General features: G+C 39.0%; 1 protein-coding gene across 3 annotated transcripts in view; it reads left to right on the plus strand.

Moving 5' to 3' along the window:
- The window catches only part of BNC1 (basonuclin zinc finger protein 1), a 60,730-nt gene that overhangs the window by 18,302 nt on the left and 29,320 nt on the right, over nucleotides 1-13,108 (plus strand). For 2 of the 3 annotated variants that reach the window (XM_089685712.1, XM_089685713.1), the window contains exon 2: nucleotides 4,317-4,383. In XM_089685712.1, the coding sequence (XP_089541838.1) occupies nucleotides 4,375-4,383 (9 nt within the window). In that variant the 5' untranslated portion in view covers nucleotides 4,317-4,374. Of the gene's footprint in view, nucleotides 1-4,316; nucleotides 4,384-13,108 lie in introns of those variants that run through there. The other variant, XM_089685714.1, reaches the window with a different exon arrangement.

Here is a 13,108-nt window from a genome sequence, read left to right on the forward strand (position 1 = left end):
TCCTGCAGCTCCTTTAATGTTGCTGTAGGCCTCTTGGCAGCCTCCCAGACTAGTTTTCTTGTCTTTTCATCGATTTTGGAGGGACGTCACTGTTGCACCATATTTTCTCCAGTTGATGATGACTGTCTTCACCTTGTTCCATGATATATCTAAAGCCTTGGAAATTCTTTTGTACTTTTCTCCTGACTGATACCTTTTAACAATTAGATCCCTCTGATGCTTTGGAAGCTCTCTGCGGACCATGGCTTTTGCTGTAGGACGCGACTAAGAAAATGTCAGGAAAGACCTACTAGAGTAGAACAGCTGAACTTTATTTGTTGTTAATCAGATGAACTTTAATTGATGGCAGGTGTGTACTGACTCCTATTTAACATGATTTTGAATGTGATTGCTTAATTCTGAACAGCTACATCCCCAGTTATAAGAGGGTGTGCACACTTATGAAACCACATTATTTTACTTTTTTTATGTTTACCCCCCCTAAAAGATTTCAGTTTGTTTTTCAATTGCGTTGTACAGTTTATAGGTCACATTAAAGGTGGAAAAAAGTTTAAACTTTGATTTGAAATGATTTATCTTTGTCTCATTTTTTACATCACAGAAACCTGATATTTTAACAGGAATGTGTAGACTTTTTATATACTGTATTTGAAAGCAGTCATTTAGATAGTTTGGGTAGTTTTACTTAAAGGGTAACTCCACTTTCACAACAGATAACCCCCTGTGTATAAATGTGATAGCCTGATACCAGTTCTGATGGAAACTCCATGTCTCAGGGATATTGCTTCAAGCTTTGCTGTCCTCTAAGGATTGGGGATGTCCTGAAGCGACTACAAGACACAAACGAGTGTGCACCAGCCTTGTGCATTATGCCACAGCATTTATTAAAATTTCCATGTAAAATTACACTCACAAAAATGTGAATAAAAAAAATTGTTGAGCTACTTGTTCATAGCCCAGTAGTCCATGAGACTCAGCAAACTCCATAGCACAGGAGGACCTCACCAGGATCCTAACTGGCTAACGCACTTCGAAGGATATACCTTCTGCATCAGAGGCACACTATCAAGATTCTCTCAGCTCAATTTCTATAATTCTACACCACTTAAGAACCACAACACATGAGAACCACAAGTACCATCCCAAGAGGCGAGAGAAACGCGCTAGCCAGTTAGGATCCTGGTGAGGTCCTCCTGTGCTCTGGAGGCTGGTGTGCTCTATATTGTTTGTGTTTTGTAGTAGCTCCACTTTCACTGGAAAGAAATATGGCAAATAAAAAAATCTAGCCTATACAATTGCTACACAAGCTGTATCTTAATGTTTCTAAAAGCCACCTTTCCTTTTACATTTGTAGTGCTGTAATTTTCTATAAAATTCAATGCAATATGGAAACCTGAAGGCCTTCTGTACACAGTTAATGTACAGCATTTTCCCAACAATGTCTTTTCCTGCTTGTATGGTTGGCTCACTGATTTTCCTAGAAATCTGCACAAAGGTACAAGTCAGTTTTTAGGCATCCTCTACAACAAAAATGTCATTTTTAACGAGATAATCCCAAAGGTTGATGGCTTCTAACAGGATGCAGACCCTGCAGCTTTCCTTATTTGGAACACAGCAAGAGCATCAGCTGATTAATATTGAAAAAGTCACTCCCATTCAGATGCACTCTGCACATTGCCATAGACAAACAAACCGCTTTTTCTTCAGAGCAAAAACGGGAATTTGCAACAAAGTTTGTAAAAATCCCTCCAAGTGTACATGGATCATCCAGGAGGGATTGTTGTTTTTTCAACAAACAAGGAGTTACTCTTTAAGTTTGGGTAACTGTCTTTCCATTGGCAAACATTAAGCTGTCATTTCTATAGTTTACTGGAAGAATATACAGGTTAATAGTATTAACACAGACAAACCCCCCTTCCATTTCTGCTACATTTTATATATGAAAGAAAGTAGCCAATGACATCTTCGCTAAATGATTATAGGACACAATGTAATTTTGTGAACATTTTGTACATTAGTATTTTGGCTATTCTGTTACTGGAGACCCCCCTAGAGGTATGAACACTACCACTTTCAGAGAACAGACCGTGACTTCTGAATCCATCTCTTGCTCTCCTTGGTAGAGAAATGCCAGTCTATATTTCACGTTCCATGTTCTTGGTAATAATGCTTACAATTCACTGTATGGTGGTATGAAAAATGACCAGCATCTGATGTTTACTTTTCATCTTCTATAGCATTGAACAGTACAAACACATACTGAATTATTTCATATTAAGTCTGGCAAAAACCGATTTGCTATTCCCTTTAATGAAATGAACAGTTTTGGGAGGTTACTTGAATTCAGAATTGGGAGATCAACTTAGAACATCTAAAATAAAAGATAAATTATTTCCAACAACATGAGCAGTCATGTACCCAATTCGGTAGTCATGCACCCAGTACTCTTTTATAGGAAACAACACAATCTGCTCTAGTTTTTGGAGAAAATTGTATCACTGTCTATTTTATGGTATATTATATGCTGATAATTTTGGTACATAAGAAAGTAGAATTACTTGCTGTGTGCAATGCCCCAAACCTCCTTTTCTTGGGTCACCCACTGGCGCTCTTTGCTCCTCCTCTCTGTCTTGTGCCCCCATAGGAAACCATTTCTTATGGGGGCACTTGTGTGCGCACGCTCCCGAGCCTTGCTGTCTGTGTCCATTGATGCAGACAGTGGGACTTGGCCCCGCTCCCTACTCCCTTGTCACTGTCTTTTACAGCATCAGCAAAGCCTGTGAGACCCGGAACTAAATGGAGAGAAGAGCCGCAGACGTACTTAGCGCTGGAACAAATAAGGGCCCAGGTAAGTATAAGGAGGGGTGAAGGGGGATACTGATGCTAAAACATTTTTTACCTTAAAGTAAGGAATGCATTAAGGTAAAAAATGGTTAGACTTTAGAACCACTTGAACACAAATAGATTATTTTACAGAAGATGTAAACATGTGAATGAGCTTTCTGGTAGAGATGAGGGAATGGATGGTTTTAGATTATCGTCTGGAGGAAAAGAGATTTGACCTCCACATAGGAAAAGGCTTTTTTACAGTAAGAGCTGTGAAAATGTGGAATAGGCTTCCTGAAAAACTAGTTCTGACCAGCTCAGTAGAAAGCAGGATTTATTCCTAAATGAAAAAAAATATAAATGGATATTGACATTTTTGGTAATAATTCCAGGGATTGCTGATCCAGAGAATGTCCAATTGCTGTCTGGGGAATCAGAACAGAATTGTTTTCCCCCTGCTGGAGCAAATTGGCCCATGCTTTATTGGGTTTTTTTTTGCCTTCCTCTAGATTAAGTATTGGATTCTGTATTTGAAGGTTTTCTATTGATTTATTCTGTTATTTAATTTAATTTTTTTATTGGTTTCACTAGACGAACTTGTGTTTTGTTTTTTTTCCAACCTTTTTAACTATGTAACTGTGTAGATCAGACTAAATCATGGACAGCAGATGTCTATTAAATAAACAGCTGATCTACAATTAATCCATATCCAACACATGTCCTTCAACACTGGCTAGTTGCTTAACAGGGGTAACGTGTTCTTCTACATCATTAGTGCCCAGATGTTTGTGTTGGATTTGGAGATTAATGTACAACTTGTTCTCCACTACCTCTGTGGAATAAATGGGCCTATTGGACCCCTCACCTGGTCACCATGAATTTTTAATAAACCTCTTGCAGAAGCAAGAGAGATAATTTACATGCCACCAGTGGAAATGGGCAAGTTGTACTGATTCTTTCCAATTCCTGCCCCTTCTCCTGGCCGATGTAGGCATGGAAGAGTCTAATACTCGCCAGTCTTAGCATTTTTTGTCCCTATCCTTCCCCATCCAATACATATGGGCTTTTGTGAACATAAGAGCTTCCAATCATTTTGCTTTGTTGGTTGTGTTGGTGTCCTTTGCTATTGTCAAAGTTTTAAAAAATAAAATGATATCAAATAGTTGTAAAACTGGGGTCAAGATTGGCAGAATGAATCAGAGAAAAGTCAACAGAGTCTATTTTTGTGATGTCTCTTCTTCATGCGTATAGAGGAAATCTGTACTGCCTAAAAAATGAAATGTAGAGCTGTGTTTATCTGTACAATCATACTGGTGATCCGTCTCCTTTTATGTTGCACACTACCGACATGGGTTAAGGTTTATTGATACTAAACAGAAGTCATTAGTTGTAGCAGAGAGAATATCTGTGATGAGGGTGGTAGCTGGTTTGAGATGCATTGCCAAGAAATGTTTTCAGAAAGTAACTTGACCTTCTGTTTTGTGTGTTAGTGAGTGCATTCCAGGGAATGAGATTCAGCTGTTTGTGGGGACTGAACCAAAGCACAAAATGAATGAGGTAAGTTTTTTTTTTCTTCTTTTTTCCAGTTTTAACACTTTACCTTCAAATGCCTGTCTGCACAAAGCAGATATCCCATTTTAATGTAAATGTTTGTTTTTAAGGGACTCTAGTGGAGGGACCTTCCCATCATTGTTCATAGCTGTACCCACCCACTTCCCTCCTCTTTTACAGTCTTACTCCTCCTGCTGCATTATTTATTAGGTAATGTCCACTGGGTGAGTGATATCCACTTACAATGGCCCTGGTTGGTGAGCAAATGTAGAATTCACAGGTAGCAAGCTTGACACCAAGGCCACAATTAAAGTGACATTTCACCCTACAATTACTAAATGAACCACCATTTGAGACATGCACTTTGATAGCACCATATTTAAAATCTGTCCGTGCTCCAGTTGTCCAGCAATCATCTTTGGAAACTGCTGGTCATTTACGGCTCATGTACCGCTCAGTCCCCACCCATGCCATCTACACTTTTTAATTGCAAAATCTAACTGGGAAACGCGTCCTTTCTGCTCTTACATTGTCAAAGATGTAGATGGCATGAGGGAAACTGAGTGACACCATGAGTTGCATACTGTCATTGGCTGGTAGTTCTAGTGCTGATTGCTGGACAACTAGAACATGGACAGATGTCAGACATGGTGCTATGTATTTATTAAAGTAAAACATTCCCCCACGCTATCAAAACTAAAGACCCAAATTATTATACAAAAAAGAAATAATAAATAAACAAATAAATGAAATAATCAAGGAAGTAGCTATCACATAAATGCACTCACCAAACTGTGCTAAAATGCATTAATAAATAAATACGTAAATCAAATAGTGCAGCACGTCTGCTAGATTCTAGTTTGTGATATATACTAATAATATATATATGACAAGAGCAATCAATCCTAATAGTGAACAACTCTAAATAATATACTAATGTGTAGTGACAATATACCACCAGAAACAGATTTAAGTAGTAAACATAAAGTCTATATGTAAGTCCCATACACTATTCAATTTGTTGTGCAATCCAAGATCAATGATTTTCTACCCAGAAGATGATCTTCAACATAAACACACACCACAATGCCCTTCACCACACCTCATGGGTGTCCTCTCACCTTTACTGTAGGACCTCACTGTGCTAAAGGAAGTCGCACTTTATTTACAGAAAAACACTGTTCCAGATCTAGATACACATAAGGGAAGCAAGAAACACGCCAATAGTGCAGATCTCTATTCCAGTTTTATTAAAAAGCTAAAATAATACATTTCAAAAGAAATAATAGACATATCTCATAGCACTACCAAACATGGCGTCTTGACTCTGCCCAGCAGGATGACGTCGCTGCCCGCCTGGCAAGTTGTGCACGCATAGGCTTTCTTAAAGGCTCCTCCCCTGCTATGTATACTTTGTAATTGCAAAATCTGACTGGGAAATGCTTCCTCTGTGTTCATACGTTATCAAAAGATGTAGATGGCAAATGCTTCTTCTGTGTTCATACGTTATCAAAGATGTAGATGGCATAAGGGAGGCTGAGCAACACCATGTGTTGCATGGTGTCAATGGCTGGTGGTTTCTAGTGCTGATTGCTGGACAACCAAAACATGGACAGATGTCAGACATGGTGCTATGCATTTATTGAAGTATACAAGTTCAATGGCTGTTTATTTTTGAGTTATTCTACTCTGTAGTGTACAAAATGAATGAAATATCAGTTTTGGGTGAGCTGATGCTTTCCCGTGTGCATTTATTTAATCCTAATATGTTTTATTGTGCAACATTTTAATCATTTTCTAAAAACGTAGGTGCATCTTGTTTCCCCCCCCCCCCCCATATGAAACAGAATTACTTTCATCTGTGTCATATGATAAAGAGCTGTGTTAGAAACAAATATTTCTACTATCTGAAAACACTAGATCTCAGCAAGATATCATTATGACGCAATTCTCCGTACACCAAACAGTTCAGTATTACCATAAAACCACAATATTGGTGTCTTTTTTTAACCATTGTATTTTGATAAGTTCAATCTATAAATCACTTGCACACAGAGTTTCAGCAGATGTTCTAAACCCCTGTAGGAAGTGCTGCTGATGAAATGCTAATAGGGGTAACTTGAGACTAGTTTTCTTAGACTCCCATAATCTGTTTTCCACTCTGTACAGGAATGGTTTCCCCAGAGGATTAATATGTATCCCCAACATTGGCTCATTGTTACATCAAGTCGGGCATACTATGCAGAGCACTTCAGTTCCAGACATGGAGGAATTCTACATTTACCCAGTCCAGAATTACATCTCCCTCTCCCGTCTTATCTGGTTGTCATTTGAACAATTACAAATGTAATCATCCATATTAAAGAATCTAGTGAAAGCTCCTTTATGCAAGTGGGTTACATTTAGAATAGACACGCTGAGAAGAAGCAGTTTTATTTTACTGACGTACACCTCCCTGAAATAGGACTTTTGATGTCCTAACATTCCTATCCATAGATGTAAGATAGCAGACTTTCATTAGAAAACAATCTGACCATAAAAGATTGTTATCCCCTCTGAAATGTGTATGTTGCAGTTGTTACATAGGCCATGAACTTTGATGCCTGCCTTTTGTCTGAATATGGAGCACAATAGGAAACCAATTATAATTTCCTGCCTGGATAATATTTTTGTCTGTCTTAAAGCAACAGACATAAAATTCCCTCATTTAACCCGATTATGTATTTAAAAAAAAATCCATAAATTATTTTTAAACTGCATCCTATCAATTGTTTATATTAGCCCCCTGTAGTTCCCTGCACAATGTAATAAAGTGGGAGAGGTAGCATTGGAAGTCATTTGAGGCTTTACTACATAGCACAGTACAGAGGGAGCTGGCTGATGGGAGAGCTCAGGGTTGACCTCATCATGTTTTTGCTACTCTGTTAATATCCAATCACAAACCTGAGAGGTCTTGGACCAAGCTTTATTACGGTAGGATAGAAAACTAAGTTCAGACTCCTACAGTGCTGCCCGAATTAGAAAACTAGCTGAACAATATTAAACATTTACGACAGGTAAGACCTCATATAAGATAAAAATAGGTGCAGCGCTTAAAATGTAGTCCTGGTAAATATACAATAATTAGCTCATAGAAAAGGTAATAGTCCACACTAAATATAAGAGCTCAGAGATGATTTATAATATTCCCAAAGTCGTCACTTTCATAGAGTCTGTGAGAGGCAGGATATGTATAAAATGCGCACTCACCGGACGCGCAAAGGTATTGCGCAATGTGTCAATAAGTGGAGGTCTGCCAGGGGGTGCCTTTCAGGATGCAAATGGAATCAGCCGGGGATGGATGAAAATCATCTGGATGGATATTCAAACCGGAGGTCCACTTTAAGGACACGGATGCAACCTCTTCAGTACAATGGGATAATCACCGGGAAGAGCTCTGGGGGATTAAGTGCTCAATACAGAGCAAAAGATCGAAATACCCATAGTGTAGTATTTTCAAATATCATTTAATGAAGGTAATGAAAAAGTAGTAACAGGGTATCCTCATACATGTAATTGGTACAGTTGTGTTCAAAATAATAGCAGTCAGACATCACTAACCTGATCAATCACTGTTTTTGGTAGAAATGATATTTCTACATGGCAAATAATTTACTAGCAGGTTTAGTAGAGTAATAGAAATCCAACAGACCCAACAGTCATGACATGCATGCTGCTGATTCTGTATAATTGAATCACTAATTGAAAGGGTCATGTTCAAAATAATAGCAGTGTGGAGTTCTATTAGTGAGGTCATTCATTCTTTGAAAAACAATAAATAAGGTGGCAATTATTGCCCTTATTTAAGGAAGGAAGGCAGCAAATGTACATGCTGCTTACAGTGCATTTCTCTCTGAAAGTCTGAGGAAAATGGGTCGTTCCAGACATTGTTCAGAAGAACAGCGTACCTTGATTAAAAAGTTGATTGGAGAGGGGAAAACATATAAAGAAGCGCAGAAAATGATAGGCTGCTCAGCTAAAATGATCGCAAATGCTTTAAAATGGCAACCAAAACCTGAAAGACGTGGAAGAAAGCGAAAAACTACCATTCAAATGGATAGAAGAATAGCCAAAATGGCAAGGACTCAGCCAACAATCAGCTCCAGGAAGATGAAAGAAGGTGTAAAGTTACCTGTGAGTACTGTTACAATTAGAAGACGCCTATGTGAAGCCAAGCTATCTGCAAGAAGCCCCCGCAAAGTCCCACTGTTGAAAAAAAGACATGTGCTTAAGAGGTTACAATTTGCCAAAGAGCACATTGACTGGCCTAAAGAGAAATGGCGCAACATTTTGTGGACTGATGAAAGTAAGATTGTTCTTTTTGGGTCTAGTGGCCGGAGACAGTTTGTCAGACGACCCCCAAACACTGAATTCAAGCCACAGTACACTGTGAAGACAGTGAAGCATGGTGGTGCAAGCATCATGATATGGGGATGTTTCTCATACTACGGTGTTGGGCCTATTTATCGCATACCAGGGATCATGGATCAGTTTGAATACATCAAAATACTTGAAGAGGTCATGCTGCCTTATGCTGAAGAGGAAATGCCCTTGAAATGGGTGTTCCAACAAGAAAACGACCCCAAACACACCAGTAAACGGCAACATCTTGGTTCCAGACCAACAAGATTGACGTTATGGAGTGGCCAGCCCAATCCCCGGATCTTAATCCAATAGAAAACTTGTGGGGTGACATCAAAAATACAGTTTCTGAGGCAAAACCAAGAAATAGAGAAGAACTGTGGAATGTAGTCCAATCATCCTGGGCTGGAATACCTGTTCACAGGTGCCAGAAGTTGGTTGACTCCATGCAACACAGATGTACAGCAGTTCTCAGAAACAGTGCTTATACAACGAAATATTCATTAAGTGATTCAAAGGAAAGCAAAATCTTCAAACATTTTTCAGTTTATATAATGAATGTTTGAGTTTGTAAAGAAGAATACAAACACTGCTATTTTTTTGAACAGTCTAATATTCACTTTTCTTCCATTTTGTTTAGAGGAACAACACAAATTTGATATATTTTTGTTCATGTTTTGATTTGGAATAGAATGTGTAGTGTTTCCAATGCATTTCTGTGTATGGAAATAAAAGCTATTAGAAGGATTTTGAGCTCTATTCACTTTTTTCAACACACTGCTATTATTTTGAACACAACTGTATGTGCCAGACATGCGCCAAAATGCTATATCACAAACACAAGGCAGGAGTAGATACTGCAGCAAAAAGCTGCTATGAGCACTAACCAGCTGGTAAATAGTGGGGGGCCGCCAGACCTCCGTGATCCAGCGGCGTGACGTCAATGCATACAGGCTCCTCCAAGACGCGTTTCGTACACTCGCACGTCTTCAGTGCGTGCCACCCCTTCTGAAGACGTACGAGTGTACGAAATGCATCTTGGAGGAGCCTGTATGCGTTGACGTCACGCCGCCAGATCACGGAGGTCCGGCGGCCCCCCAGTATCTACTCCTGCCTTGTGTTTGTGATATAGCATTTTGGCGCATGTCTGGCACATACCAATTACATGTATGAGGATACCCTGTTACTACTTTTTCATTACCTTCATTAAATGATATTTGAAAGTACTACACTATGGGTATTTTGATCTTTTGCTCTGTACTGAGCACTTAATCCCCCAGAGCTCCCCCCGGTGATTATCCCATTGTACTGAAGAGGCTGCATCCGTGTCCTTAAAGTGGACCTCCAGTTTAATTATCCGTCCAGATGATTTTCATCCATCCCGGGCTGATTCCATTTGCATCCTGAAAGGGACCCTCTGGCAAACCTCCACTTATTGACACATTGCGCAATACCTTTGCGCGTCCGGTGAGTGCGCATTTTGTACATATCCTGCACATATCCTGCCTCTCACCGACTCTATGAAAGTGACGACTTTGGGGATATTATAAATCATCTCTGAGCTCTTATATTTAGTGTAGACTATTACCTTTTCTATGAGCTAATTGTATATTTACCAGGACTGCATTTTAAGCGCTGCACCTATTTTTATCTTATTGTCGATTGAAAGGTTATGGTTTTCCTTTATCATACACAGCTGCTTCTATATATATTTTAGCGCTCGCTGAGTTCTCTTATTTCTTTTAAGACCTGATATGTGTTCAACCTTGGTTTGGCTCCCTAAAAGTACCAAGTAGTTCAATTTAACTTTTGTATGGCTAACATTCAGGGATGATGGTCCTCTCCCACAAAGGGGTTCATACCCATTATTTCTTCTCTTAATAGGTTTCTACTTACATACTGTATCTCAGCTGTTCATTTAGCTGTTTGCTTCCACCTGCTTTAAGGCTCCATCCACACTGAGCTTAAAAAAAGACAGTTCCCTTGGCAGGAAAAATCACTGATATAGAGCGTTTTTGTACACAGTTTAGGCAAGTTTAAGAGAGTTTAGCATTTTTTCTGCCAGAAAGCTTCAATCAAAAACTCAAACCAGAAGGTTTTTTTCCCTGCCTCTAAACATTGAGCTTAAAATAGGTCTCTAATCGTGCTTAATGTGCACGGACACATGGGATAACATTCTACAGGCAAAACACAAAACTCCCATAGAAGTAGCATTTTTTTAAGCCAGTGTGCATGGAGCCTTAAGGTACCCACAGCATAAGAGAATGTTTACCTGATCCAGGCATTCATGTTCATGTCTGTGGGCCTTCCAAAACACCCACATTGCAGATGGAAGTAAACATTCAAGGTGGATTTTCCAGGTCAGCTCTTTTTTTGTATTTCTTAAAATAAGTTGGTGCAGTGGGTTGAACAAAACACTCCAAATCCTCTCTCCTTACTATAGGCTGGTGCAGTGGGTACCAACACAGCACTCTAAATTCCCTTTCCTTCTAATAGGCTAGTGCAGTGAGTACCAACAAAGCACTCCAAATCGCCTTTCCTTATTATAGGCTGGTGCAGTGGGTACCAACAGAGCACTCTACATTCCCTCTCCTTATTATATAGGCTGGTGCAGTGGGTAACAACAGAGCACTCCAAATCTCCTTTCCTTATTATAGGCTGGTGCAGTGGGTACCAACAGAGCACTCTAAATTCCCTCTCCTTATTATATAGGCTGGTGCAGTGGGTAAAAACAGAGCACTCCAAATTCTCCTTTCCTTATTATAGGCTGGTGCACTGGATGCCAACAAAGCATGCCAAATCCCCTCTCTTTATTATTGGCCAGTGTAATGGGGGTCAACTGTTTTTTTTTTTTTTTTATTATTATTATTATACAGGATTTATATAGTGCCAACAGTTTGCTCAGCACTTTACAATATAACGGGAGACCATACAGCAACAATACAGTTCAATATAAGAGGGTTAGGGGGGCCCTGCTCCTTGGAGCTTACAATCTAAGTTTATAGACCTCTTCAGTGTCTGTAGGAAGCTCAAGTACATTAACTTTAGTTTCTTACCCCACAAAAATGTTCCCATGGTAGCCCTAAAGTGAAAAGTAAAAGACGCAGCCACATTATATTTTCAGCTGCCATGTTCTGTATTGTTTCAATGCATGTTCTGCACCGGATATGATGTCTAAAGTGGACATCTGTGTGTGTTTTCTTGGGAAGAGGGACTTACCTCTACTAATGTATACAGTATGTGTTATATGTATGTATTGAAAAAGTTGAATAAAAATGTATTCTTTAAAAGGTAAGTTAGAAATGGTTTGTATTTTTACTTGGACCGCAGATTCTTGGACTTTATAAAAACTTTAATTTACAAAAAGATCTGGGTGTGTGTTTATTGGTGTATTTTGGCTTGATATGAACACCGAATTTATTAAGTACTGGCAAATATGTGCTAATGATGAGGAGCTTTGTCTTGTACAAAGCATTGCTAGTATGATAAGCCTACATAATGCAATTTCTAATTGACTATTGCCCCCAGAAGAATGTGGTGTATTAACTTATTTTAGTGGCTTGGGATATTTCATCCCACATGGGTGTCCTATTTTTCCCTCTTTTGAAAAAATAAATATACATGTAATGATATGCCTGTTTACTATTTTTATAATATATATATATATATATATATATATATATATATATATATACAGTCAGGTCCATAAATATTGGGACATCGACACAATTCTAACATTTTTGGCTCTATACACCACCACAATGGATTTGAAATGAAACAAACAAGATGTGCTTTAACTGCAGACTGTCAGCTTTAATTTGAGGGTATTTACATCCAAATCAGGTGAAAGGTGTTGGAATTACAACACTTTGCATATGTGCCTCCCACTTCTTAAGGGACCAAAAGTAATGGGACAGAATAATAATCATAAATCAAACTTTCACTTTTTAATACTTGGTTGCAAATCCTTTGCAGTCAATTACAGCCTGAAGTCTGGAACGCATAGACATCACCAGACGCTGGGTTTCATCCCTGGTGATGCTCTGCCAGGCCTCTACTGCAACTGTCTTCAGTTCCTGCTTGTTATTGGGGCATTTTCCCTTCAGTTTTGTCTTCAGCAAGTGAAATGCATGCTCAATCGGATTCAGGTCAGGTGATTGACTTGGCCATTGCATAATATTCCACTTCTTTCCCTTAAAAAACTCTTTGGTTGCTTTTGCAGTATGCTTTGGGTCATTGTCCATCTGCACTGTGAAGCGGCGTCCAATGAGTTCTAAAGCATTTGGCTGAATATGAGCAGATAATATTGCCCGGGACACTTCAGAATTCA

Source organism: Staurois parvus, unplaced genomic scaffold (assembly GCF_062004578.1).
Source record: "Staurois parvus isolate SC_StPar_1 unplaced genomic scaffold, SC_StPar_1.0 ptg000381l, whole genome shotgun sequence".
Classification (NCBI taxonomy): Eukaryota; Metazoa; Chordata; class Amphibia; order Anura; family Ranidae; genus Staurois; species Staurois parvus.